This window comes from Chelonia mydas, chromosome 3 (genome assembly GCF_015237465.2).
Source record: "Chelonia mydas isolate rCheMyd1 chromosome 3, rCheMyd1.pri.v2, whole genome shotgun sequence".
Lineage (NCBI taxonomy): Eukaryota > Metazoa > Chordata > Testudines > Cheloniidae > Chelonia > Chelonia mydas.
In genome coordinates, this window is record NC_057851.1 from 159,261,789 (window position 1) to 159,289,683 (window position 27,895).

A 27,895-nucleotide genomic window follows, 5' to 3' on the forward strand; every position below is an offset into this window, starting at 1 on the left:
GGACTAACACATTTATTTGGGCATAAGCTTTTGTGGGCTAAAACCATGCATCTGATGAAGTGGGTTTTAGCCCACGAAAGCTTATGCCCAAATTAATTTGTTAGTCTCTAAGGTGCCACAAGGACTCCTAGTTGTTTTTACACATACACATGTGAGATAGCATTTCTCAAATAATAATTTACTTTGTTTTCTTGTGAGGTAAATGTTATAAACTAAAATTCAGCTGCAACCCCCAAGGCAGGGATAAAGCAATGAATTTGAAAACAAAACTAACAGAACTACAGGATGAAGTATGAAAAAAACAATTTAATTTCTAATGTATTGTAAATGTTAACTGAATCATATATTTAGATAAAAGCATTATTTCATCTTGAATTATGGAAAACATTTTCTGTGTCCCATAAAGACTCCCAATAAACTCTGGTAAATAAGTGTAATCAATATTAAAATTGAATTATGATGAGTAAAACTCATAGAAATTAGTCTAATTTGCAGTGTTTATGTATATGTCATCAAAATGAGTCGACAGCCCTCAGCACATGTTCTGCCCATCCATTTTGTATAATCTCTTGTAGTTAAGAAGATAGGCCTTGTAACAAGTCATCACCTACATCACATTTAGTTTTTGCCAGAGATTTTAAAATGTGCTTGAGATGAAAATAAATCTATCTAAAAAACTGTATATGAAAACCAACAAAAACCCTGTTATTTCTGAAATATAAACATACAAAAAATAGCTGTTACGTTTCTGTAGTTTTGTGCAGCCACCTCAATGCTGCTGCTATTAAAAATTGTGGTGGGAAAGAACTTTAAAAAAACAACCCTAAAATATATAGTTTGTATTGAATTTCTGTTGACTTTCTCCTTTTATTAATAACTTTTTCTCTCTTCAGGCCTCAAGTGTGATCGTTGTAATTTTGGATTTAAAGTCAGCAGAAATTTTAATGAACATGGATGTGGGCCTTGTCTGTGCAATATCTATGGCTCACTGAACCAATTCTGCAACCCTCTTACTGGGCAGTGCAATTGTAAAGAAGAAACCAAAGGGCTTCAGTGTGACACCTGCATGGACAACTTCTTTGGGCTGGATGCTACTGGCTGTAAGACTTGTGACTGTAATATCGCAGGATCACTTTCTGGAATGGTTTGCAATGCTACGACAGGGCAATGTGTATGTAAACCTAATATTGGAGGAAGACAGTGCAGTGAATGCTTAGATGGGTATTACAAAGTACAACAAAATAATTCCTTAGCCTGTCTGCCATGTAATTGTGATAATGCAGGTACAGTAAATGGCTCTCTTCTGTGTGACAAATCAACAGGACAGTGTCCTTGCAAAGCTGGTGTAACTGGGCTTCAGTGCAATCAGTGTGTGCCTCATATGTACAATCTTACCATTAGCAACCTTCTCGGCTGCCAGATTTGTGACTGTGACTCGCTGGGGACATTAGCAGGAACAGTTTGTGACCAGATTAGTGGACAGTGTGTATGCCTGCCTAATCGTCAAGGAAGAAGGTGTAATCAGTGTGAATCAGGTAAGGAAATTGGAAGAAAATTTCTTGTTACATTCTGCAGTATTCCAAAATCAGAACTGTCTTTTCCTTTATTACACTGATCCTTTTTGATAGGGCTTTAGCCCTGATTCGCCTCTAATTTATACAGATTTGTTTTCCATACTTGTATATCTCCATAGACATAAATGAAGTTACTCCTGATTTGACTGGTGATTTCTTATAGGAATTGCAGCAAATGGGGGTCTTGAGGGGGGAATTGAAAGATAGTTTCCTCAAAGATCAATTCAGGAAGGGTCTTCCATGCATGAGCGGTTAGTATGGAGGAAGTTGTGGAGACATTTGTAGGAACAGCTTAGAAGGCTGGCAAAACAAATTGTCCTATAAGTGCATCTGGTTGCACCATCATGTTGGGGATATGCAGGTTCTCACAAGGGCTAAGCAAGGATTGGCCTTATAAGCAGCTGAAAATGCAATTGGTACATCACAGTGCACTGAAACAATTAAAGAATTTCATTCTGCATTACTGTAAATGGAGTTTATATCTGAGTTCATGATAGTGGGTAGCATTATAATTATCTTTTTATTAATTTTTAGAAAAACAGGTGAATATAATGAAACCCCATGTATTATTAACCTAATCTGTGTTAAAGAGAGAGATTTAGTTCAAGTTATATTTATAGGCAGTTTGTTAAAAGTAGCAGTGCACATTAGAAGGTACATTAGAGCCCCAATGGTTTTAATATGCCATTCAATAACTTGAACATAGGTTAAAAATGCAGCTTACCCTCCATTAGTATTTTTTTACATTAATTTAAATTATTTTAGGTACGTATACTAATAAATATAGCACTATTGTGTTTTTTTCCATTCCTTCCCCAGTTCTATCTGACCTGCTGACACTCTACAGCAGGCACTTAATCAGAGAGCAGGCTGGGGCTAGGTGGAGGAGTGATGTCAAGGCTTCCTGAGCCAGTGACCCACCCTTGTCCTTGAAAAGTGAAGGCAAGGGTTTATGTAGATCTATAATGGTTTAAAAATGTCTAATGGATAGTATGAACAGAATAGCATGTGGAATAACCTACATGGCACATGAGGGAATATTTTCACATACTTGTTTGTTTTTAAAAAAATCTTGTTATGAGAAAGTAATTTGTCTTGTTTTACTAAGAAATGTATACAAATGTGTAAGTGATTAGCATTGAGTTTACTGCTTTATAGATGAGTTTGATTCCTTAACATTGGAAGGGCCACGTCTTATACTCGTATTAAATAGGAGTTTTGTGTTGACTTCAGTGAGAACTGGTTTGGACCCTAATAATATCACCTAGCCTAGGTCTTATATAGCTCTTTTCATCAGTAGATCTCAAAACACTTTACAAAGCGAGCCAATATCATATCCCCATTTTATGGATGGGGAAACTGAGTCACAGAGCAGTGAAGTAACTTACCCCAGCAAACCAGTGGTAGACTTGGGAATAGAACCCAGCTGAACCAGAGTCCCAGACCAGTGCACTGTTTGCTGGACCACATGATAGATGCTGATATTAGGGTACATTCAAAGGAGGGAGGAGAAATTATGATGATATACAATAGTAATCTGAAAAAGATCTTTTGAGGTGTCAGTACTAGATTATCACTTTTGTAAAAATGAGGGGATTTTTAAGGTGGGGAGTAATGTGGAGGAAGAGGACGGTAAGAAGGCAGAAAGGAATACATACCAGTGGATGAATCACTTTGGATGATTGAACTTAATTTTGCAGTTTCTAGATCGGCTATTTAAAAAAAAACCCAGAGAATCCCAAATCTGCTAATACAACATACTAGCCCTGTATTTAATAATTATAACACAATGAGTTATGATAACATAATAAGAATACCCAGCTCTAAAGATTATGCATTCTTTAAAATATTATTTGTTTACAAACTGATCTGATGATAATAGTGGTATTAAATTATGGAACTATGGAGCAATTTAATCGGTTTCAAATAATCTAACCATGTCCGTTGGCTTTGCCTTAGGCCAAAGACAACAAAATGTACTGCAAGCATATCCGTAGCCATCACAGACTAATTAAAAGCATGTAATTAATTAGGTAAAAATGGCAACCGTAAAAATATATTAAGGGTAGGTTAGATTGATGGGACAATGCACCTATTTTAACTCCGTTTCCTGAATAAATTTACTCTATGATTTATAGCATAAAGTCAAGTTGTTTCAGTGTTCTCATTTCCCAGTGTATTTACTTAAAATAAATTCAAGTAAGAGACCTAAAATTAGCCTCAAAAAGATAGATATTTGCACTCCAACTTTCAAAAAATCTCTCACTTTGATGTGATTCAAAATGTCAACACATCCTCATGCCTTCTCGCCCTGTTTTCTCACCCCGTGGAGAAAGGAGATCAATTACCTGTGTTTCATGGAAGAAGGGGAGAACTGGGGGAACCTCAGGTCTCCTGGTTTGTTGTTGATTTATAAAGAATCGTTTTCTTGCATAGATTTTTATTTTTGAATGAAAAAATATTAAAATTAAATATTGAAACTTGAGGGAGGCACTGTTTGCTCAGTTATTTTAATTAGTGGTGTACGGAAAGCAGGAACAACCCTTTTTAAAAGAAGAAAACCCCTTTTTACTTCTCATGTGAACTTAATGCCCATGAGAGGCAGTGGATTTACAGCCCTGAAGAATTAAAGCCTCTTCTAGCCACAAAACAGGTACAGTAGTATATGTCCTGGACCTGTCTTCGTCCACTATGTACATGCCCTGTCAGCGAACTTCCCTGCCACCCTGACCTGGATGGGCAACCTCTCCACAACCATTCAGGCCTTAGAACCTGTGCTGAGCAGAGGCCTTGCAACAGGAAGGCATTTAGGAGTCTCTCGCTGACCAGAGACCACAACTTTCCATGCAGCCGCTCAGGGCAGGCCTACACCACCACTTATGTTGATATAATTTATGTCACTCGGGGTGTGTGAAAAAGCCACCCCCCTGGGTGGTGCAAGTTACAGCAATGTAAGCGCTGTCCTCACCAACATTATGTCAGCGGAAGACACTCTCCTGCCGACATAGCTTCTACCTGTCGCGGAGGTGGAGTAATTATGCCAACGGGAGAGCTCTCTCCCGTCAACATAGAACATCTTTACCAGATGTGGCACAGCTGCATCAGAGCAGCTGCACCAATGTTGCACTTCTAGTGTAGACTAGCCGTCAGACTTTGACTTGAGAGAAAATTTTCAGAAGTGCCAATGACACGTTTTCAAAAGTGCCTAAGTGACTTTAGGAGCCTCTCTCCCGTTTGAAATCGGACTCCAGTCCTAAATCTTTGGAACTAGACACTTCAGCTAGTTTGGAGGAAACTGACTATAAATCCCAAGCAGCCATTTCTTAAAGCGTCTCCCCAAAACTACTGTTTCTGGTTAGCAACAGATGGATGAATGCCATGAGATGCTACACAGGACTATTAGGAAACTAATGGGTTCTGCATGTTACAAATGTTTTGCGCAATTAGTGAGCTGTTAGTCTCTCAAGACTAGATATCAGGGAACATTGTATAGAGAGAACCTCCTGATGAAAGGGGATGATGCAATTCACCGGGGCTAGAGGTCCGCCAGCTGTTGAAATGTTGAGGGATTAAAAAAAAAAATTCTTCATTATTGTATTTTTTCCTCATTTTCTGCCCCTCCCAATCCCACAATAAATAGTCATTTCATTAGTGGAAGGGGAGAGCATAGGCCTCCTCAATCAGATCCCTTCCTACCTCGCCATTGCAACTGATGATCATATACAGTGTGCCATGGTCAGGTGCTACAACTAGTAGCATAGACAGGGATCTGTTTTGCTCCCACTAAAATACTCACACAATATGCTGCCTCTGTCACCGGCAAGGAATTCTGGTCTGACTGTCAGGATTTCAGTTGCATTTCTATTCTCTTGCCATGCTGGCCAGGACAGTGCTTAGCCCAACATGTGCAACATCAGTGTGCAATCTGATGCCTCTTCTATCTTGTTTTTTGGTGATCTAGGACTAAATTTTTCAAAAGTGACTTCTGGGTGCCTATACTGAAGAACGTCAAATGGTCCTAATTTTCAGAGAGCAGGCACTGACCACTTTCTTAAAATCAGCCTCCCCAACCTGTCTCTAATTGGGTATTCAGAAACAGAGGCACCCAAAACTGAAAGTCATTTATGAAGATTTAGGCCTTACTGTGTATATTCAGAAAAAAAACCCACCTTTTTCAAATAGTCCTGTTTATGAATGTTTTTTTCTTCCATTCCCCCACCTCCTATATTTATATTCTTGTTTCTAAAATACTTTTTTAAAAAATCTGATGCTTTTGAGGAACTTTGTAGTGTCACCATGATAAAAAGTTTATAAATGATTAATAACAGAGATATAGTGCCAGATCCTTACCTGCTCTAAATTGGCATAGCTTTATTGACTTCAGGATTTAGGATCTGGCCCTAAACTGGTAACCTTAACTGTAGAGTTTGTTGCTGTAACAGTTATAATAAAAGATGAGCAAATGCTTCCAATGAGCAAGTCAGCTCAGTTGAGATTCATTATAATACTTTAGACTTACCCGTATTTCTGTTGCTGTCCTTTGTTACTTGTAAATATTATGCTAATTCACTAGTGGATAAGGGTCTGTCTTTTTCTAGATTGCACTAGGGTCTGCCTAATATTAATGTTTAGTACTCTCTCAGCAGATTATAAATTAGATACCTACCGAGGTGCTCTGACCTTTTGCATGAGGTCTAGGGTTAAACTTGTTTCCTATCTTCCAGCTATACTCTTGCAGTTGAGTTGTTCATTGTGCTCAAGAGTGACATTGCTGGGAAATGGCCTCCTCTATTTATGTACAGGACAGATACTATACTGTACATGCAACTGCAGATGAGATAATACATGCTGCCTCACTAATAACTTCAAGATATTCAGTCTCTGTGATGGCTCAGTTCTGGGCCTCTCTGGAATAAAGTGCCAACAGTATGGTTGTTTTATGATGCGAATGTGTGTTAACTGGAGACTGATATCACTTGACTGTCCATTTGAGATTTATCTCACTGAGGACCAGAAGCTAAACTTGAACAAAGACTTGAGCAGTAAAATTCTAATGTTTTCAATTTGTTTAGTTCTTTTGCTATTTGGATATGAGCTTACAACACAACACTGCTGCAAAGAAAGACAATTCCACCCTGGGGGTGTATATATAAAGGTATCACTTGTAAGACAAAGGAAATAATGCCTTGGTTAGATAGCACATTACAATGCAATTTTGGGCCCTTCATTATAGAACAGGACATCAGAAAGTTAGATGGAGAGTTCATGGACAACTAAAAAAGATTCAGCAACTGAAGAACATGACTTAAAAAGAGAAGCTTACTGAACTTTATATAATCAGGGAGGAAAAGTGACTAAGAGGCCTATGAGAATGCTGCAAGAGTGTATGAGAGAGGGGAAAATTCTTCTCAGTCATTGTGAGTCATACCATAAGGAATAATAGAAAAATGTTGACAGAGGGATGCCCCCTCCCACCCAAATATTCTATTTTTGTAAAGCACTTTGAGATGTATGGATGAAAAGTGTTATGTAAGGGTTAGGTGGCATCATTATATTAGAACTGGCTTTATTTAATATATTTATTAATGTTTGGGGCGAGGGGTAAACAGTGCGGTGACATACAATTAACGTAGATATGTCAGGACTAGACAAGAACTCCAGGAAGGAGAACGGGCAGCACAATAAATGAAATTCATTGTTGACAAGTGCCAGGTAATGCATACTGGAAGAAATAATTCGAACTACTCATACACACTACTAGATTCTAAATTAACTATTGTCAGTCAGGGAAAAAGGCCAGGGCACCTTGAAAGTGAACCTCTGGTAAATGCACAGTGAGGCAACCCACCCCCTGCTAAAATAATGTTAGCATGTATAAGTAATGAGAGAGGAAATAAAGTTATGCTTATAAGAAGCACACAGGATCTTTTTTGGGGAAAAGGCAATTCGCCACGTTTATTAAAGATACAACAATTCACACACACACACACACACACACACACTCTCTCTCTCTCCTGCCAGTCGATGTTATAGTTACCAGTCCGGATCAATCTAGTGGCCAGCTAGGTTGATACCAGTCCGGATCAATCTAGTGGCCAGCTAGGTTGATCATGGGTAGGTAGGAGCAGGGTTCTGTCGGTTGCGACACGATGCTCTGCGGAAGTCTTGTCAGGATGAACCCAAAGTTTCATGGCAAGGCACCCTCTTTACATAGTGATTTTTTTTATTGGGACCAATGAGTTTTGCACCGTCATGCTGTAATTAATTGTTGTTTGAGTGCTTGTTTTTGTTAATTTTTATTTTTTTAATTTTTTAATTTTGTTTTTTTTCTTAATTTTTTTAGGGAGTTACCCCATGCTGATTTTGATCACAGCTATCTTGTCCCTGTTGATAGGTGCCTGTCTTATTTTTAGAGTTGTTAATTTGCCCTTTTTTGACATTTTAACAGGGGGCATGTTGTAATCTTCTGGCACCCTTGCGTCTGTCCTCGGTTCCTCCCTAGAACATTTGGTCCGGTAATGGCCTTTACACTTGTTTTCTAACACACGCATTCCTCATTCACACACAAAACAGAACTGATTTACACAGAACATTTGAACAGGAACATCAAATTGAAATGCAAGAGAAAAACAATCATTGCTTTCTTTTACTTATTTTAAAACGCTAAACCTACAACAAAGTGGTGACCCTAAAAGGTCTGTCACAGCCTTGAAAATCAGCTCAGACACAGATTCTGGCTGATGCATCTCTACCAATGGCCCATTAGGCCATTCCTTTTTGCTATTCAAAAAGGGTGGTTGGCAGGATATGTTTAAATTGTACACCAATACATTTAATACATGCTACATTAGTCTTTATTTTTTATTCTAATTTATATAAAATACAAACATAAAATCCTACTACTACATGTGTGGTACTACTTTACTTGAGTTCAGTATTCAGCTCTGGTCCATGTCAAAAAGATTTAGTAGGAATAAGAGATTCAGAGGTGGGTGACGAAAATGATTAAGATCTGGATAGACTTTCATATAGGGAGATATTGATAAGAGGACATGGTAGAGGTATACCACATAATGAGTGAGGAAGTGAGAGTCAACTGGATGCTTCTGTATATCCTTTTCCATAATATAAGAACAAGGGGGTGGAGGACAAAACTGAAAGCAACCATTTTAAAATAGAGAAAAGAAAACATTTTACACAAAAACTAATCAACCTGTTGAACTCATTGTCTGACTATACTGAAAGAAGGACAGGAGACATTTAATATGCGTTTAATCAGGCCACAACTTTATTATTCGATGTCTGGGACTACCTGGCAGATAAAAGTGAACAGTGCAGGTAACCCCCTGTTTATTCCGTAATTACCGCGGGGGATTTCCACCATCTCCCTGTCTTTTTCCATCCAGGTCCCTCCAGCAAATCCATTGCCGGGACCTTGCCATCCACACCCCTCCTTGTAGAAGGGTTAAGAATAGAGGGGTTGGCTCGTTGCCGTACCAATCATAGGAGTCCCCAACCGCCCACCACCCACCCTGTTCGTTCCTTTAACAAACACCTTTTTAAGTACTTTTCCAAGCCATTTATCTGGTCACGGTATAACTTTCCTATGGACATCCACCCTGTGACATATAGCCTGTCGCCCTTCATGTCATGCATGAACAAAGCCCTTCCTGAACTCGCTGTGGGGAAGGCAAAAAAATCCCAACTGCACCCAGGCCTTTTTTGCAGCAGTTTTCCTCTTCCACTCCCCCCAGCCAAAAAGCACTTTTCCCTTCATTCAGCCAGCCAGCCAAATACCCCCTGCTTAAAGGTGCAGTCATTGCCACAAAGGGCAGAGGTTAGTAGAGGTTAAAAAAAAAAAGGATTTTGATATTTATATGGATAATAGGAACATTGACCACACAATGTTAGACAGGATGGTTTTGAGGCATGTTTTGGGGCATAAACCAACCACTTACCTAGAAGATTTTAGAAAAAAAATTCTCCAATGAGGACATATCAGTTTCTTGCATTTCCCTTGGAAGTGACTGGTACTGGTATTATCAGAGACAGGATCCTGGACTAGAACCTCAGCTCTAGAGGATCTTGTATGCCATTATGTGCATGTTCCTGCAGCCTGTGTTGCATTCATTAGTGCCTCCCATGCAGTGAGATCTTTGCTTCCCCCACTGCCTGAGACCTGTGGCATTGTTGTCCTGTTTTTTCTCCTGCTCTGCCTAAGAAGAAGATTTGCGGGGTTCAGAGTAGAAAATCAGAATTGGCAAGCAGAGAATAGATAACAGCTTCAGAAAATGCCATTGAATGGGCTTAGACACCCTGCTCCACAAAACGACTGCATAGATTTGTAGGTGTTGGGGTATGTATATGTACTAGGTTTGTTACGTGATGGTGGGTATCTTATTCAATTGCTAAATGCTATTCAATTTGCTATTCAATTGTGCAAATATGACTGCACAAGATGATATTCTTCTGTTTGCATTGCTTTTTCTGCAAGTTTGTTAAAATGTGTATTTGTTCACCAATTTGTCTTTGCTAGGTTTTTACATATCTCCATATCGTGCTTCTGGCTGCTTGCCTTGTTTATGCCACATAACTGGTTCAGTGAATCAGGTCTGTAATAGTCTAACTGGCCAATGTGTTTGCCAAGATGCTTCTGTAACTGGACAGAGATGTGACCGCTGCAGAGAACTTTATTTTGGATTTGACTCTGATTCAGGGAGGTAAGTATTTGTTTTGTTTGCCTGTTTTTATAAATACAGTTCATTTCAAATTTCTTCTTTATATTTCCTCACACCAACTAACTTTAAAATCTTTTGTAACAATAAAAAAGGCCGTCTATTCAAAACAGTCTTCCACTGAAATTTATACACATGTCCAGATTTGCATAGGACCCATTCCCACACCCACTGAAGACAATGGAAGTTTTGCCATTGACTTCAGTGGAAGCATAATTAAAACATTATATGCTATGTCTCGTGTTTATAATGGTTTGAGGATTATCTTATTACCGTTATTCTATATCTGAAATAATCAATTATTAAGGTATTTTTTGTGGTATTTGGGAAAAAATTACACGCTGTTCTTATCAATAATTAACACTGGTGGGAAAATTTCTGTGAAAATGAAATTTCACCGGAGAATGGTAGGAAAAATTTGATGCCCCCATATTTTCTATTAACAATAACAGAAAATGTAAAATTTGCAGAGAATGGATTCATCTAATGTCAGACTTTTCCATTTCCAAAATCTGTAGTCCTAGAGGAGTGAATTCTCTCTGTCAGCACTCTAATTTTGTAGTACAGGGAAAATTTTGTATCTGAAGTATCCTAGAGTCTTTATGTACACTAAAATAGTGTGAATATACTTCCTTGAATGTCTGAGGTACATCAATAGGTGATGTATTGTTATTCTGTCTATTGCTCTCTCTTTCTCTTGCAGCTTCTTCTCTTGCTTGTCTAATCCCCACAATCTCAATTTCCTTTTTACATGTTGTCCAATAAGATTTCACAGGCACTCATATTATCACATTTTCTTGCAGACCATATGCTTGTAAAGTATTTTGCTACATTTAATATTTATATTTTTTTAAAAATAGACTTAAATGAAAGTGATATGACACCCCCATACTAGCCTTGAGTGAAAAAGGGAATAAATATATGCTGACCCTAGAATGTGACGTGTGTCTTCCTGAGTGTACTTGACATTGTAGATTTTTTGACTTTAACTTTTATATTATTGTCATCATTAGGCAGGGGATTTTTTTAGTGTTGTGGGTCATAGAGATATCTGTTAATGGCTGTCTTGGAATCTGTAAGAAGGGAGATTTTCTGTTTCACTTCCTGTCACTCTGGATGGTAAGGGATAAAAATAATGTAATATTAAGTTTCCTTCTAAATTCATCTTCTTTATTCTTTAGTTTGAAATAGGATTTGACTTTGAGTTCCAAACAGGATGTGAAAAGGTTCACAATTTCTGTCTGGTAAGCATCGCCTTCCGTACACTAGAGATGGGCTCAAACCACCGAATTAATGTCTGAATCCATATCCCAAAGAACTTAGTTTGAGAATGTCTGGATCCCAGAGTTTTGGTTACTGCTATCCTAAAGATAGGTGCTTTCTTATAACATTGGGATTTGAATCCAGACTGAGCTTTAACATTCCACCTCTCTTTTTTTGCTTCCATAAATTGTCAATCAATTATAGGTGAGGCAAAAGACAATGTACGCTGTTGACTTGCGCCATCAATGGATAGGCTTCTGTTCTCTTCTCCTCAGGTTCTGATACCACACTCCTCATGGTAATATTTGTGTGCCTTGATCATGTTTGGTAATATCCTCTTGGCTATTTATAATTATACAGTTCTGTTGGTAACAGTGGCAGGGTTAGACAATTCCTCATGGTCAGGAATATGGATTTAATCTCCCATTGATGCAAGCATTTGTTATCTGACTTTATTAGAAATCTATTTAAGATTTTTCTTACTCTTATGCCCACAAGGCCTCCATTTTACCTCACAACAAAGAATTCCAGCATTGGACTTTTTAGTAATTTATTGTGGAACCCTTGTCCTTTGTGCAGGGGTAGTGGAACCAGGAGGACTAGGGGGGCTAGCACCCTTGTAATGGAAATATTGTGGGGGCTCCACCTCTGTTTAAACTCCTGCATGCCCCAGGGGGGATGGGTGGGGCAAAGAGTGGGACCTAGTGGAGCTGGAATGGTCTGGGAGCAGGTTGGAAACCCAGGGACCCTCTTTCCAAACCTGGAGCTGGTTGGTTCCCCCTTCCCCCGAGTCTCAGTACTTCCCTTCACTTCCCCTCCTATTACTTCACACACACTTCTTCACAGGGAGCATCTCCCTGTCCCCCATGTGTAGAGCCAAAGTAACCAGGTTTTATATGGGGAACGCAGAGAAAGGGAAGTACAGAATTCTCCCATACCAAGCTTAGATCCAGGCAACAGAACAGCTACAGAAAGTCTGTGGCTGTTGCTGTGCAACCCAGCTACACTTGAGGCCAGTAGACCAAAAGAGTTTGTGGACCTATCAGCTATGCGTCAGTATACTCCCCGGGACTCCCATAATCCCTGAATAGGCCTATGGAGAGAGCCGGCATAGTGCTTGGCTTTGTAGTGCCTGGGAGATCTGGATCCTCCTGTGTAGTAGTTCCATGATGGTTCCACTGTATGTTGGAAAATGTTCCTCCTCCTCTTCAGAAGGATTTCTCTATTAAAAGTGATCATCTGTAGCCATATTTGCCTATCTGTTTTCATTCAGTTTTTGCAAATTTTAAGACTTCTGGTAAAAAGGAGAGATTTACCATTTTTTGCAAATTCCACACTGATTTAAGCATTATCTGTCCCTTTCTAGCAATTTTGGGATTACAAAACCAATCAAGCAAAGAATGCTAGCTGCCCATAATCTAAATCAGAGCTGTGTTGACTTCTGTTGCTATTCTGTGATATTCAGAGGCAGAGTCATGAGGCCTTAAAATTCCACCAACCTGCAGGAACATGGAGTATTATTCAGTGGAATTCAGCTTGCAAAGTCGAAAATTCCCTGCAGGATGGGAGGAATTTTAGGCTCCAGGATTTTACAGTGATCAAACAGAACCCCTAATGGTCATGAACATTGGTAGAGATTAGATAAGCCTTACTTCTGTATTGTTTACTATAATGAACTGGTCAATGAACATTACAAATTGTTTATCTATATATATCTCTTGACAGATTACTGTTTATGAAATCCACTTAGCAAGTGAGGTTTTCCCATAAGGATGAAAAATTAAGATTTTAAACAGATTGCTGGAGAGGCTCTAACTGCACCTAGAGAGTCAATGTAATAAAGGTTTCTCTATATTAATATTACAAAAACCATTTATCTTTGCAAAATCAATATTGCAATTCATCTTGGCTTGGTATTTCTCTTTCCATGTTTTAAGTCTTTTTTCTTTGATTATGTGTAATTCTGTTTTAATAAATGTGAAATATGTTTGATTTAAAATGTCTTGGGAAGGTAGCGTTTAAAAAAATAACATAAGCTTCTAATTTATTTTATTAACAGTCCTCAAGAATGTTGAAAATATTGCTTGTATGGCTAGAAAGTTTCAAGGAATGTTTGTTTATTTACCATAAAAGTCCTTAGTGGCATAAAAATATTGACTTCACAAATGTACGGTAAACTTTTAAAATAATAAAATGTATTGATTTCACTATTTAGGATACTAATGAAGACTGTGATCCTGGAAACACATGTGAGTAGTCCCACTGAAGTCAATAGGACAACTCATACATTAGTGTTTGCAGGATTGGGGCCTATGTTAATAAAGATGGAGACAGATATTTCTATATGTTGGCTAGAAGACAAAATAAGTACTTCACGCAAAAAACACCGCCCCTCCCGAGACAACTGTAAGGCACTGTAAATGTACTGTATCTCAAACTAATTTGATTGTTTCATGAGTGAATGATAATGAAAACTGAAATACTCAGGGGACCCTTGTTCATGAGAGGTCCAGTAATATACGGTAGTACTGAGAGAAGTTTCTCATTATTTATGTACTGAGACACTTGCATTAAAACTCCCCAGAAACTATACACACTAAATAGCAGCATGTAATGAAATTATGAAATAATAAAATAGAATTATTTGCCTATCAGTACACTATCTTCTTTTTTATCTCTAACTAAACCATTTTCTTCAGTCATGACATTTAAATAGTCTAAACAAAACCTCTATTTGAAGGGGGATTTTGGATACACTGTCTACTGATGGAAGGACTTAATACAGTTGTTGAAAAAATTGCCCTTTTCTCCTGGCTATAAAAGAGAGCAAACTACAGTATAGTGGCTTCCAGGAGAGAATGTATTTTATTTATTCCCAAAGGGATATTAGTCCATAAAACAAATTTGCAGCTTATTTTGCAGCTTTAGCTTTTATCAGCCTTTTTAAGGGTGTTGAATGATTACTCAGGAGATCACACAGCAAGAGTTGCAGTGGAGTAAAAGAACTCTAATAAACAGAGCTCTGTGATGGGCAAAAAATGTATGTGAATAGTTCTCTTAAAGTTGTTTAAAAATCTGTCACATTTAATGGCTATTTCACTGATTATTGACCTGGATCTTAGTACTCCAATGTGAAAAAAGTTGGTTTTTTTCCCTTTGCTTTTATCATCCTAAAGTGTAGATGAACTCAGCATTATTTGACGTACAGGTGTGTCTGAGAGAGGGAATAAAGAAAAGTGAAGTGGAAATACGGGGCAGAATCTTGAATATGATGCATTCAATTTATCTTGCACCACCAGTGAGATCTGGCCACAGAGCCAGTGTAACCAGTCACAGGAGGATCAGCCTAAGTGTAGGAAACCTTCCCAGGCTAGCATAGGTGTCCTATCAGAACAAAGGAAACATAACTGAATCTTCCATATATCCTTCAAGTCCCTGACTGTTATTTAATTGTCCTCTTGTGACTGTTGGCACCTGGTGTAATTTAGAGCTTCCTTCAGGCTGCTCTCATTTATGCCAGAGGACAGGACCATTGCACAGCCAGCTCAGGTTTAGGTGAGTGCAAACTAAGTTTCAAAATACTTTTGTGGCTCCCCTTCCTGATTTGTACTGTATGGTAATGAATTACAGCCAGGAATTTGGCCCATGGTTTTTTAAATATTTGTTCCGTCCATTGAGGTACAAATGTGAGATTCGAAAATTAGAGCAGAAAAGTTAATTGTGGTTTATTTGCTGCTATTAAACTCTGCGCCGAGGTGGGTGGCATGACTCAGAGAATTGGCAATGGGATGTAGGTTGTTCACTCAAAGACAAACCATTGTCTGTTATGTGGATAAGTCCATTATTGTGAATCACACACCTTATATTTTTAGCTGAATTTGTAGCGATGATATAATTCAGTAGCACTGAGGAAAAATATATATCAATTGCAAAAACCCTTGTTTAGTGGGGTTTTCAAACATATACTGTGGAGAGGAGCAAATTCCATTTTTAACTGTGGTCCATGAGCCAGCATATAGATTTAAGATCAAATATCTCAATCCACTGAGGATATTTCACTGATGCCAATGAGAGGTTTGCACAAAGGATGAAGGTTAGTATGTGGACCTTTGTGTAGTAGTTAAACTTTTAATTATTATCATTTATTTAAGTACCTTATTGTTATTTTCAGTATCACATAGTGGGGAAAATGTGCTCCCCATTATGACCAGTGGCATTTCTGACCTTTCTCTTCTTACTCTATCCTCCTTTCTGTTTTTCTCCTTCTTCCCAGTCTTTGGATCTTTCCTCTTTTATTTATTCTGCATTTGCATCCCTATCTATTGCCTCTGTGGGCAAGAAACTTTTTTCTTTGATGAAAGCTTAGATTGTTCAGGATCTGAATATATCCTGAAGATCTCTCTCACGCATAAAGCAGGCCAAATAAATATATTGACTTCCGTTGCGCTATTTTTGTGAGTAAGGAATATTTTGTGTGAATAAGGGTTATATGATTGGACCAATAATAGGTTTATTAATCAATACTGTTATGCACTCTGTATACGGATCAATTCTATATTAACATGTTTTTAAATCTAAACCATTTTCTTTATCCTACTTAGAATAAATTTCATCTAGTGCTCAGATTTCAAATGCTTATTTTGAGTATTTATTAAAACTGTATGAAATAGATAACTTGCAAATATTTAAGCTGCATTTTATTTTTTTAAATAAATTCAAGTATTAACATTTTTTTAGTGCACCTCTGTCCACTAAGCTGTTTAATTATAATTCTGAATTATATAAGACAAAAGAAGCCACTAAATAAAACCCTACTGCGTCTAACTGAAGTGTTAATGTGCTTTGATTACTTTCTCGGTTTGTTTTTGTTTATAGATGTCAGCTTTGTAATTGTCATCCTTCAGGAGTCATTAATGGGACTTGTCATCCTGTTACTGGACAATGTGTTTGTAAACAATTTGTAACTGGCTTGAAATGTGACAACTGTGTTCCCAATGCTAGTAATTTGGACGTCCACAACCTATTTGGCTGCAGTAAAAGTAAGTGGATGTTGGTCTTAAAAGCATGTCTTTCAAATTAATGGCTTTTAGTGTTAAATTTGTTCTGTAATACTAAAAGTGAGGTTTTTTCCCCATATTTCAAGATCCTATTTTTCTTCTTCTTTATAGCTATCTTAGGATATCCTTCTGGAAAGATTTAGATAGAGTAGTTCATAGAGCTTTGTACCACTCACAGAGCTTGAACTCAAGTGGCTGAGCACCCACAGCCCCCATTGGTTTCAGGATCAGGCTCATAGTGAAACTTAGCTTGCCACCTCATGGGGCCTACATCCATCGCTGTGGGAGACAATGTAAAACATCATGAAAGGTCATCATAAACTGATTTGTGTAGAGGGCTAAAGCTATGCTGTCAACTGAGTGAGACATTGAAAAGAAACACATTGCTACTGAGCACCTGCGCTGCGGCAACTGCAATGAGTCTGAAGTACAGGGATGGCAAGGCATCAGCCTTTATATGATTCCTAATTAGTCAAAATGATACTTTAAAATTTTGTTTTTCTGTGGCTTATCTCTATGCTGGCATACATTGGGTGCTTGGCTATAGTAACAATTGCAGTATTGATACCAATGGTCAAGCTGCACTACTGGGAAATTTTAAGAAAAAGGTCTAGTGTAGAAAAGGATTAAAATTTTCAAAAACTCTTAAGTGATTTAGGCTCTTAAAACACTTTTGAAAATGGGGACTTAGACGCCTCACATGGCTATGTGTTTTGGGACATTGCTTCTACAACGTATCTGTTTATCTAGTTTGTCTAGGCATTTACATCATGTTCAACACCATTGTATCTGTGTGGTAGATTTTGTGTGTGTATGCACACATGCAAAGGGCACTCACAAACACAAAAAACTTTCACTTTGTTCGCAGTTTGTGTTTGGGTCCTATATCAAGTTAAGTTTAAACAGTATATCATTGAAGAACATATACAGTACTATAAATAGGCCTGAACCGGAAAGATGTATTTATTTCCAGACATGAATCTCTAAAATTTGAAAGTATTCAGGTTCAAGGTTTTGGTTTAGACCCATCTCTAGAACACACAGTTCTTCTCCATTGTCCTGATAGTTTGATTTGGTTTTGGAATTTCACTTTTAAGTGTATAGTGCTTCATTTGAATTTATAATAATAATACTTAGCATTTTTATGGTGCTTTTCATCTTTAACTGATCAGCTAATTTATATCACTGTATACATTTTATAAAGGTCAATGGCAATTCTGCTATAAAATTTTAAATGACATAGATTAATATAGATTTCAATTAGAAAACATGGGAAAACGCATACAGCATTCTGAATAGTAACTGGAGTCTTTTTCTGGACATAAATTATGTAGGAGTTGTAATCTTCTCCTTTCAGGTATTCTTGCCAGTAGTTTCTAATTGTTGTCACCAGTTTTGCAGCTTTGCCCCTCTAGATTAATGCCTAGCTTTGTAAATGCTATTCTATATCTGCTCAGTCTTGTGCAAATGTAGGGATCTGTGGCAAGACAATGAATTCACACTCATTAATCAGAACCATATAAAAATGATGTGTCCAGATGTTCAGTACTTCCAGTGCGATGAATGTACCAAAACGGAAATTCTGTATTTTAAGTGGTACATCATTTGTGATTATGCCTCATTGTAATTTAGCATTTTACTGACAGCTATCATATTAGTAAGTGCACCACCCACATAAATCTGTGTTAGCAGAAACAAACGTAAGGCACTACCAGTGTCCAAATAACATTCTACTGGAGGGAGACTTATTTTATATTTTTGGGCCTAAAGTATGCCAGCTGCTTCATTCTGTCCCCCTGCCCCAAGTCAAATGAAACCAACCAATGAACAACAACAGAAAGGCATGTTCCTCCCCCAAAGAGCTTATAGTCTAACTATAACACAGGCTACAACAAATAAGAGTAACAAACCAGAGCAAGAGAGAATCCAGATTAACCTAATAAATTCATGTGATTACTCAGTTGGATGGTGCATGTCTTGATAAGTTAACAATATAGCTACATTGTGGGGGAAACTTTCAAAGGTGCCTGAATGATTTGGGAGTGCAAGTCCTTCTGACTTTCAATTGGACTCCTGCTCCTAAACTCTTTAGGTGCTCTTGACAATCTCTCTCTCTAATCCTTGTTGGATCTAAAAGCTAGAATAGTGCCAAAGCAGGATACCCCTTCTAAGAAAAAGATGCGGATTTTTACAATTTCCACATACCCGAGGAACACTAACAATATGTTCTGTGATATTTCTGCAGTTAGCTCATGTTTTAGTTGTGTGTTGAGAACTCTTGTGCTATTCATGGTGCCATCATTCTTCACAAGTCTTATTTGTGGAAGCCAAGTCCTCATATAAAAAACACAAACTGGTTTGACGAAGCAGATATATATATTTTGGAGAGAGAGAGAATTAGACATATTCAGCAAACTTCTATATATGATGATGACACAACTAGAGAACAAAAGTCCATGAAACGCCACAGGTTTTGAATTGTGATGTGGTTCCCACAGTGTGCTCTTTGGCCCATAGAATAGGGAAGATGTTTAACCTCCACACCCAGAATGGTCATGGAGCTTTCCTTATAGATTCATGGAGCTTTCCTTATAGATATTAGTCCCCAAAGTTGGCTAGGTGCAGAAAAGCAGCAAACACACTCCCCCCTTGTACTGGAAAGCAGGGGGAGGGGTAGTGCCTACTTAGGAGATTGGCCTTATGTGTTCTGGCTTATATATTATATCTATTTTATAAAAAATGTTAAAAATTCATTTAAGAATATTTAAGTATGTTTTACTGAGCAACCCCACCACCACCATCACTCAGAAAGAACCGTGGTCATTCATTTGGATCACAGAAAGAAAACAGAGGGAATTTTGCTCTTTGATAATAGACCAAGACCTAAATATGCCTTGCACTGAGATAACGGGCTATCCTCTAATAAACTGTAATCTGGTAATTTACTTGTGCTGTAAAGAGGATGGTAACTAGAACATACTGGGCCTTGTCTTGCACCTCTCAGGCCTCTGTTTGTTGATACTGGTGTAATTCAGGAGTAAATCTGTTTAAGTTTATGTAGTTAATATTGGTGTAAAACTTGTTTAAGGGAGATCAGAATCAAGCCCAATGGCCTCAGGATTGGTCTCTTGCAGCCTTATGATAGACAGAGGTAATATTTTTCTCTTCTGCTTCATTAGATGAAGTTATGTGGCCATTGAGATAAACTGAATGGAAACAAACTTTCTGAAAATGCAACAGATGATTAGATTGCAAACTTTAAATTAATAATGTGCACAGAGAAATACAATCCATCTTTTGATAATTTCCTAAAAACAAAAGAAACAAAGAAAAAGGAGCTTTTAAAAAACTATGGTAACACTGTTGTTTAACTTTTGTGGTTTTTCTAAATGTATTTAGGCTGCTGCTTTGATGTACAAAATTTTGTGGTATGTAGTTATATAAAAAGTTTTGTTGCAGAGTAGTTCTGATGCATTAACTTTGTTTATTAATGTTCTATTGACCATATGTCCACATGACATTGTTTTTTGTGTCAGAATAACCTTTATCCTAAAGATTTCACTTCTGTTCATTTGGATGTTTATTGATGAGCTCTGTTTTAAAAATGTTCTTTTTTAAAAATTATCCTTAGCTCCGTCCCAGCAACCTCCACCCAGAGGAGAAATTCTAAATTCTTCTGTTATCTATCTTTCATGGAACCCTCCTGATTCTCCAAATTCCAACTGGCTTACTTACGGACTGTATAGAGATGAGACTGAAATTTATACAACAGAAGACCACTATCCTTATAGTGAGTATTAGTGAAGACAGCAGTGTTTGACATATATATTATCTTTTTTCCAGTTGTTATCTCAGGTTCCTGCCATTAGTTCTATAAGGTTTTTCAGTATTCAGTTTTTCCTACTAGTTGGCTAAGGTTCCACATTGCTAGATTTCTTTGGAAAGAAACATCTGTTTAAATTTTCAAAAATGGTTATTGAATTTGAGTGCCTCAGTTGTTCAGTGCCTAATCTGAGGCCTGTTAAAAATGCTTTAGCCATATATAGTCCCTCATTATTTTTAATTCTGATATATTATGTTTATGTACTTGTCATACTTGGTTACATTGTGTACCTTACATGTAGACACTATGTAATACAGCTGAACACAGTGAATCAAAGGTGAAAGTATGTTACGGGACTCGATGAATGTGGTGAGAGAAATAGAAATGACCACAAAGGTGAGGAATCATATGATAGATTTTCATTTGCTTCATTTCCTAGCAAAAAGCGAAAACTTAGAAATTAAGTTGAATCCTTTCACAAGTAAAGTCAATATATTTTGTTCAGGTTCATAATATCATACCATATAATCTGTTTAAGAACAGAGTGCAAGATGAAGACACTATTTCATGATTACACTGATATATTTAAGGAGCTGCTTTAAAAACCTTAAATATTCACTACTTGGATAATCAGACATTGATATACTCCTATTTAACAAAACCATTATTTTCTATTTGGTTAAAAAAATTACATTTCTGACATTTCCTGGCACTCACTCTAATTAATGATGTGAAAATCATCTGCATGGCATTTCAGCAGTACGAACAATTTGTTAATGCTGTCAGAAATTTGTATTCTAATAATATTCTGATGTTTATTACTTTATTCTTAGTGTGTGTGTGTGTGTGTCGGAGGGGCATCTATAGTACACACAGGAAATGCCACTTAAGTGCAACTGAGTGAATACAGATCTTATTACTAAATGAGAGTTTGAAATTACAGTTGTGGAAGCATTGAACTTTTCAAGGAAAATTAACAATAGTCTTCTTACTTGGCCTGATGATTTGGCTGATAGGATTGCAGAGTACCTCATTAGAGTGATTTTTTTTTAAGCTCTCTACTAGCTTTGCTGTTGGAAGCTGGGAACACTCTCCGTCTTAAAGATAAAACAGAATGCTTGCTATAAAATATGGAATAATACCAAAATCTATTTAAGATGCTAAATCATAGTTCATTGGACTTAACCATGTAGAAATATAAAGGGGAAGGGAAAGACTCTTTCTTGTTTTGTTTTTTCTTCCAGACAAAATGAAAACAGGAAACTAGCATCATCAGAATGCAGATGAAACATACATGAATAAAAATCCTATTCTTGGACCTCGACTTTTCTCTTTCCCCTTTCTCCCACTCCTCTGATACCCTGGGGTTGAGAAGACTACTTGATAACAAAATATTTTAAATTTTTGGAATAGAAACTTTGATTTATACCTACAATTAGCCAAGTATCGGATTTTATTTTATACTGCATTTAATACTTAATTTTTTCTGATGTGGATACTGTGGCCTTTCAAAACTTTCATAAAAAGCAACAAATTCAAGACTGGTTTCTAGATGTTTGGCATGTGGAACATAATTTTCTTCTTATGTTTGTTTTAGGAACTCAGAACTTCAGTGACACCACTTTGTTCCCTTATACATTCTATTCCTATTACCTCAAGGTCAGCAATGTTCATGGTTCTACAAGGAGTGCAGCAGTGATGTACAGAACAAAATCAGGGACACCTAGAGGAAACCTACATTTAAATATAATTTCTCCTGTTGGCCCACACACCATTTTCTTTAACTGGACAACCCCATCAAATGACTCCGGGCCTATAGAAAAATATGTTTTGACGTGTGCTTATTCAGTTGATCTTCAGCCTTGTGGCCAGTATGAAGGTTTAGAAACCTTTACAACTATTCAGAATCTGGTTCCGTTTACAAAGTACATTTTTGGTGTTCAAGCATGTACCAGTGGAGGCTGTTTGCAGAGCCTGCCAGTGACAATAATTACTGCACAGGCCCCTCCGGAAGGGCAGTGCTCTCCTGTGATACAAAACATCAGCGCTACAGAGCTCACCCTAAAATGGTCTCCACCTACAAAACCAAATGGTAAGTCTTAATACGTTTAATTTCTTAAACTGAGACTCAGCCATTGAAAAGCAGTATTTTATCTAAATCTGTTCATGTTTTCCAGGTCAGTGGGACACAAACATTGGACAAAAAAATCAGTTAAACTATCCCTTAATATTATCCGTTGTCTGATACTATTGTGTGGTCTCTTAGAGTCAAGTCTTGATTCCATTGGAGTGCAAAATTCCAAGTGACTGCAATGGGACCAGGATTTACCACTTAGTGACATCTGCCTCAACAAGAACAATGTTTACAATTAAAGGTTTACTGTAAAATCCATTTTTTCTCATCAATTAGTTCACACAGATGCAGTGACCGTTGCTGTATCTACTAGATCAGTAAGTAAAAAGATTAACAAACTAAGAGAATTAATGGAGAGAATCTGTTTTTTAAACCATGAGGCGTATATGGCAGCTCATTCTGTTATTAAGCTAACTTTGTTAGAGATTTGATAATGTTCAAATGTTATGAGCCTGACTTGGTTTTAGTTTTTGTATGTGGAAGCACCAGCTTTTGTAAGGAAGACACTGTGATGCACTCCATTCTGCTGTTTACCATTTTATCTTGCAGTCCATGGGCCAAATTTTTGTGGGACTCTTGTAAATCACACTGGTAACGTTTGCATGGCAAACCTCACAGATACTTCAGGAAAGAGCATTTGTGTACACAAAAGTGGTATACAGGTCTCAGTTCCCACTTTCTGTGAAAACCTTTTCTTTCTAATTTAGCTAGAGTCAGGAAATTAGCCTACACCAGAATGTTTCTGTATGCTTAGGGCTGTAATTATTACGACTATAGGCACTGCAGTGTTGGCTCGTGTCAATACTAGCCTCTTGATCCTTACTGTATGTGCCTCATAGTTATATCTGGTGGTTGTCACTCCCTGATCTGTAAGCCTATGGTGGTTGATGCAATCAATGTCAGCTCCTGGATTCCATTGTCACTTCTCCCAGCAACTGCTGATGGAAGAAGCACTTCATTTTGTTTGTCAGAAAACTCAGTGTTCGAGCAAATGAGTGGTAAGACCCCCAGTCTGGTATAGTATAGCTAGCTCACTATTTTTTGGCCCACAGAGGCTGCTGGTAACTGTGCCTCTGGTAGAGCACAGCCGTGTTAGGGATATGCATAGCAGGAACAATTTTTCAATGCTAATATCATATGCTTAGTATTTTTTAAAATTCAAAGATATTTTATATTGGGGAAGGTAACAATTGCTATGTATGCATTTTTTTATTTAACTTAATACTAGATAGTGTGACTCTTCTCTAAGAATGACACAGAAAATAAGAAGATCCCAATGTAATTTAATTGTCTGTAGCTTAAAATTACCATAATTTACATGTACTTGCAAGACTAGGCAGCTGTGAAGAATGCTATTTTATTTCCTTTGGTGCCTGGTCAGATCTTTCTGTCTGCCAAAAATACGAAGGGACAAGTTGTCGTCCCGTCTCTTCTCCCCACCCTCCCTCATGCACAAACCACCAGTTACGGTTATTCGGTTCTTTTAAGTCCATAAATTTGGCTCCAGATACTTGTCCACTGTGATGCTTATTAACTTCTGGCTGTGCTGATGTTCCTGGTCTCTCAGATGTCTCCCATTAAATATTTAATTTTTTCTGCTCTCTCAGGCTTCAGTTCAGCAAGGTGCTTGAAGCATGTGAGGTTAATGGGCTTACTTGTGCGCTCAAAATTAGGCATGCACTTAACTAATGTGCTGTACCTAAGTCCAGCTGTTGTTTCCTGACCATTGAGATCTTGCCGCTTAGTTATAGATTCCCTTTGATGGAAAATTGACAAAAAACAGTCTCCCATTACATCAGCTTATTTTAAAGGCACTGACCATTGCTGCCACTTAAATAATGATCTGTCCATTGCACAAACACTTGTTCCTTTGAAAATAATAATATGCTATAGTACTATAGTATCCGTGTAGGAACTCTCTAGAACAACCTTTTATTTGTCCTCAGAGAAAAAGCATAACCAATCAAATTATAACAGTTCAACCTAACATTTTTTTCAAGTGCAAAAATTATGTGCGTTGTAAAACCAAATGTTTAATCAAATAACAACCACAACAAAGAATAACAACAAATTAGGGGGAAAAATATCCGTAGCTAAGTGAACTTCTATAGCAATTAAAATTACACCTTTGCGTGCATTATATTTTCTATGGGCTCGGTTGCTAGATTATTAGTTTTTTAAATATTTTGTGTTGATATTTGAATTGGATGCTGAATAACAATTTGCAATACATTACTATTGTTTACTCACTGTTATTTCTAGGTATAATCATAAGGTATGAAATCTATATGAGAGGAGCATTACAATCAGATGGAACTCGTATTCCTCCTGAAAGTCGCATCTTCCAAAGCAGTGGATGGCTCAGTCCTCAGCCAATTATGGAGTCTGCTAATGAAAACGCATTAATGCCACCTCAGACCAGCACCACAGTTACTGCTCTTGAGCCATTCACAGAGTATGAGTTTTGTGTTTTAGCCGTAAACATGGCTGGTAGTATATTTTCAGACTGGATATCAGGAAGAACTGGAGAAGGAGGTAAGTATTAGTTCATATTAACTTATTTTTTAAAACCTAGAATGTATTAAAAAAGAGCTTTTATGTTAAGTAAATAACCATATAGGGCTAAATTCTAGGAATTTAGCATGAGTAAAATGACTATGGAAGAAAAAATCACAATTACACTGCAACAAACTTCTAAGCTAATATGATAACAAAATCTTATTACTCTTAAGTTTGGTTTTCTGAATTTTACCTAGTTTTCCCCATCATTGTGTATACCTTCTTCAAGCAAACCCTCATTAACCCCCTTTTTTTCTGAAAACCTGGGAGAATAGGTAGGGCTTGAGGTGAGCCTTGAAGGTCAACAAACTCAGACTCTGTAGCACTTGCAATTTTGGCGGAAGAAATAAATGTGGATGCAATGAATATCATTTAAGTCCTTATTCAGGAAAGATGCTTAAGCATGAGCCTAACTTTAAATACATGCTTAAATTATTTCCTGAATCAGGGCCTTAGCTTGCATTTACAGCTAGTTTTTTCAAAAAAGCTCAGGTCCACATTTTCAAGAACTCAACACTCACAAGTGGGGCTAGATTTTTAAAAGTGCTCAGCTCTCATGCACTAAATAAGGGCCAGGCACCTAAATAGGGACCAGATTTTCAAAAGTACTCTGCACACAACAGCTGGCGTTGTAACACCTATGGGACCAGATTTTCAAAAGAGTTCAGCACTCAACATATTGAGCTCTTCTGATAATCAGGCCACTTATTTTCTTGCCTAAATTGGAGCTGAGCTCTCTTGACAATTCTGGCTTTTCCTACCTGATAGAGCTCAGATTTCAGCAGTTAAATGTCTCATCGGTATCAGTAAGGCTACAATTTAGTCACAGGTACTTTTAGTAAAAGTCATAGACAGGTCATGGGCAATAAACAAAAATTCACAGCCCGTGACCTGTCCATGACTTATACCTGTCATTAAATCTTGGGGCTGGGGCACTGGGGGAGCAGAATGGGGCCGCTGCTGGTGGAGGGGAGGGGGTGCTCCCCGGACCAGTGGTGCCAGCTGCCGGGGACCACGGCTGCTCTGGCCAGCTGGGGACTGCTGCCCAGGGCCGCCGGAGCAGCGGCTGGTGTGGCTGTCCCTAGGGGCTATCTGAGCAGTTGCCCCGGAGCCAGCTGCTTGGGAGGCCCTGGAATCAGCCACACTGGCCACTGCAGAAGTCACGGAGGTTGCAGAAAGTCACGGAATCTGTGATTTCTGTGACCTCCATGACAGACTTGGAGCCCTACTCATTAGTGATGCCCACATTTGTTGGTGCCTCCAAAATTATGTCCTCAGTTATTTGCTTCCACAAAATGGGAGGCTAGGCTAAAACCCCTTTTAGAATTTGTCTTTCTGCTTGTCAGTTTTTAAATAGCATATGTGACAAAAGTGTCAAATTTTCTCTTGGGAAGAGGTCCATTAGTACGGTGTTTGTACATAAGAGGCACTCTGAGTTGGGATTCTATCATCACGAAGTGAGAAGGTGGGGCTTTTACTGCAGTGCAGACTGTGCTTTTACAGGTTTTGTTATCCAAGACAGGAGCATTCTTCTATAAGAAGTGAGAGATGTGTTAATTTCAGACCTGCCCAGCAAACAAAATTGCTTTAAGCATTGAACAATCATTGCTTTTATCAGGTTTTTTCCAGATCACATGAAGATTTAGCATCTTAGAGCTTTTCATCTACGTACTTCCTACCTATATCTACCAAAAAAGGTGTTTAGTAGCTAAGTGGTGGTTAGTACTTCTTTAAAAACATGTGCATTATAAAATTGAGGTTTTATTCTGCATAGGTGATTTTTTTTGCCTTTTTATATAATATATAAAACAATATAAAATTCCATTTCGACCTGAAAATTAATTTTTTACAAGGTGCTTATTAAGGAATTGGATGTGAAAAGACATTTTATCGTCTATAACAGATGGCATTTTACAAATACAGTAAAAAAACTTGCATGACACATGTTCATTTATTTTATGGTAAATTAGCACATTTGTTTTTAGCTCCTGTATTCATGCCATCTCCATCAGTATTCCCTCTTTCACCGTATTCTCTCAATGTATCTTGGGAAAAGCCACAAGATAATGTAGCAAGAGGAGAAGTGATGGGATACAGCATCAACGTAATTACCACACAAAACATGTTGCCAGTATTTTCCCAGGTATTGTTATCATCGATCTGTTTTCATTGTTTGCCACTATATAGATGTTATGCAGAAGAAAAAAAAAATAGTATCAGCCTTGGTGTCTTGGCAAAATTTTTATTTGCCTATTTACTGTACATTCTGCTTACCTAATTTCCTCCCCCAGCAGTTTATGGCATGCTTTCCATTTTTTGCAATGTTGTGTGCATTGCTTAAATAGGTGTTGAATTGTACCCCTGAAGAGAGTTGTATTTCAGTGGTGGGTAAAGAGATGCCTAGATATGAAAAGACAATTAAGGTGAATTGTGTAAATACCCTCAAGCGGTGCATATGTTGATTCTGTAAAAGCGGCATATATATGTGCCCTGAGGGCACCCAGCAATATGTGCAATCCATGCGCAGTCCCTCTATCCCCTTGCCAGTGTGGACATCTCTCTGTTTTATTGTAATCTTGTTGTTTTTTAAAGCCTTTCCTTTTGGAGTCAGGTGATTATGCAAGAATTTCAGCCTATTTTTTTGGTGACCCTTGTGGTTTCTAGAAAAAGTTTGAAAATATGATCCCCAAAGGTTCAAAAGGCCAATAAAAAGAATGCAAGAGTAGTGGCGAAAAATCATGACATTTAAA

The 27,895-nt window shown here is 37.7% G+C and overlaps 1 protein-coding gene across 1 annotated transcript in view; it reads left to right on the forward strand.

The window, feature by feature from the left end:
• The window catches only part of USH2A (usherin), a 571,481-nt gene that overhangs the window by 100,314 nt on the left and 443,272 nt on the right, over window positions 1-27,895 (forward strand). The window contains exons 12-18 of the mRNA XM_027827110.3: window positions 894-1,535; window positions 10,111-10,294; window positions 16,448-16,611; window positions 20,261-20,419; window positions 22,050-22,544; window positions 24,849-25,121; window positions 27,131-27,288. Of these exons, the coding sequence (XP_027682911.2) occupies window positions 894-1,535; window positions 10,111-10,294; window positions 16,448-16,611; window positions 20,261-20,419; window positions 22,050-22,544; window positions 24,849-25,121; window positions 27,131-27,288 (2,075 nt within the window). The remainder of the gene's footprint in view (window positions 1-893; window positions 1,536-10,110; window positions 10,295-16,447; window positions 16,612-20,260; window positions 20,420-22,049; window positions 22,545-24,848; window positions 25,122-27,130; window positions 27,289-27,895) is intronic.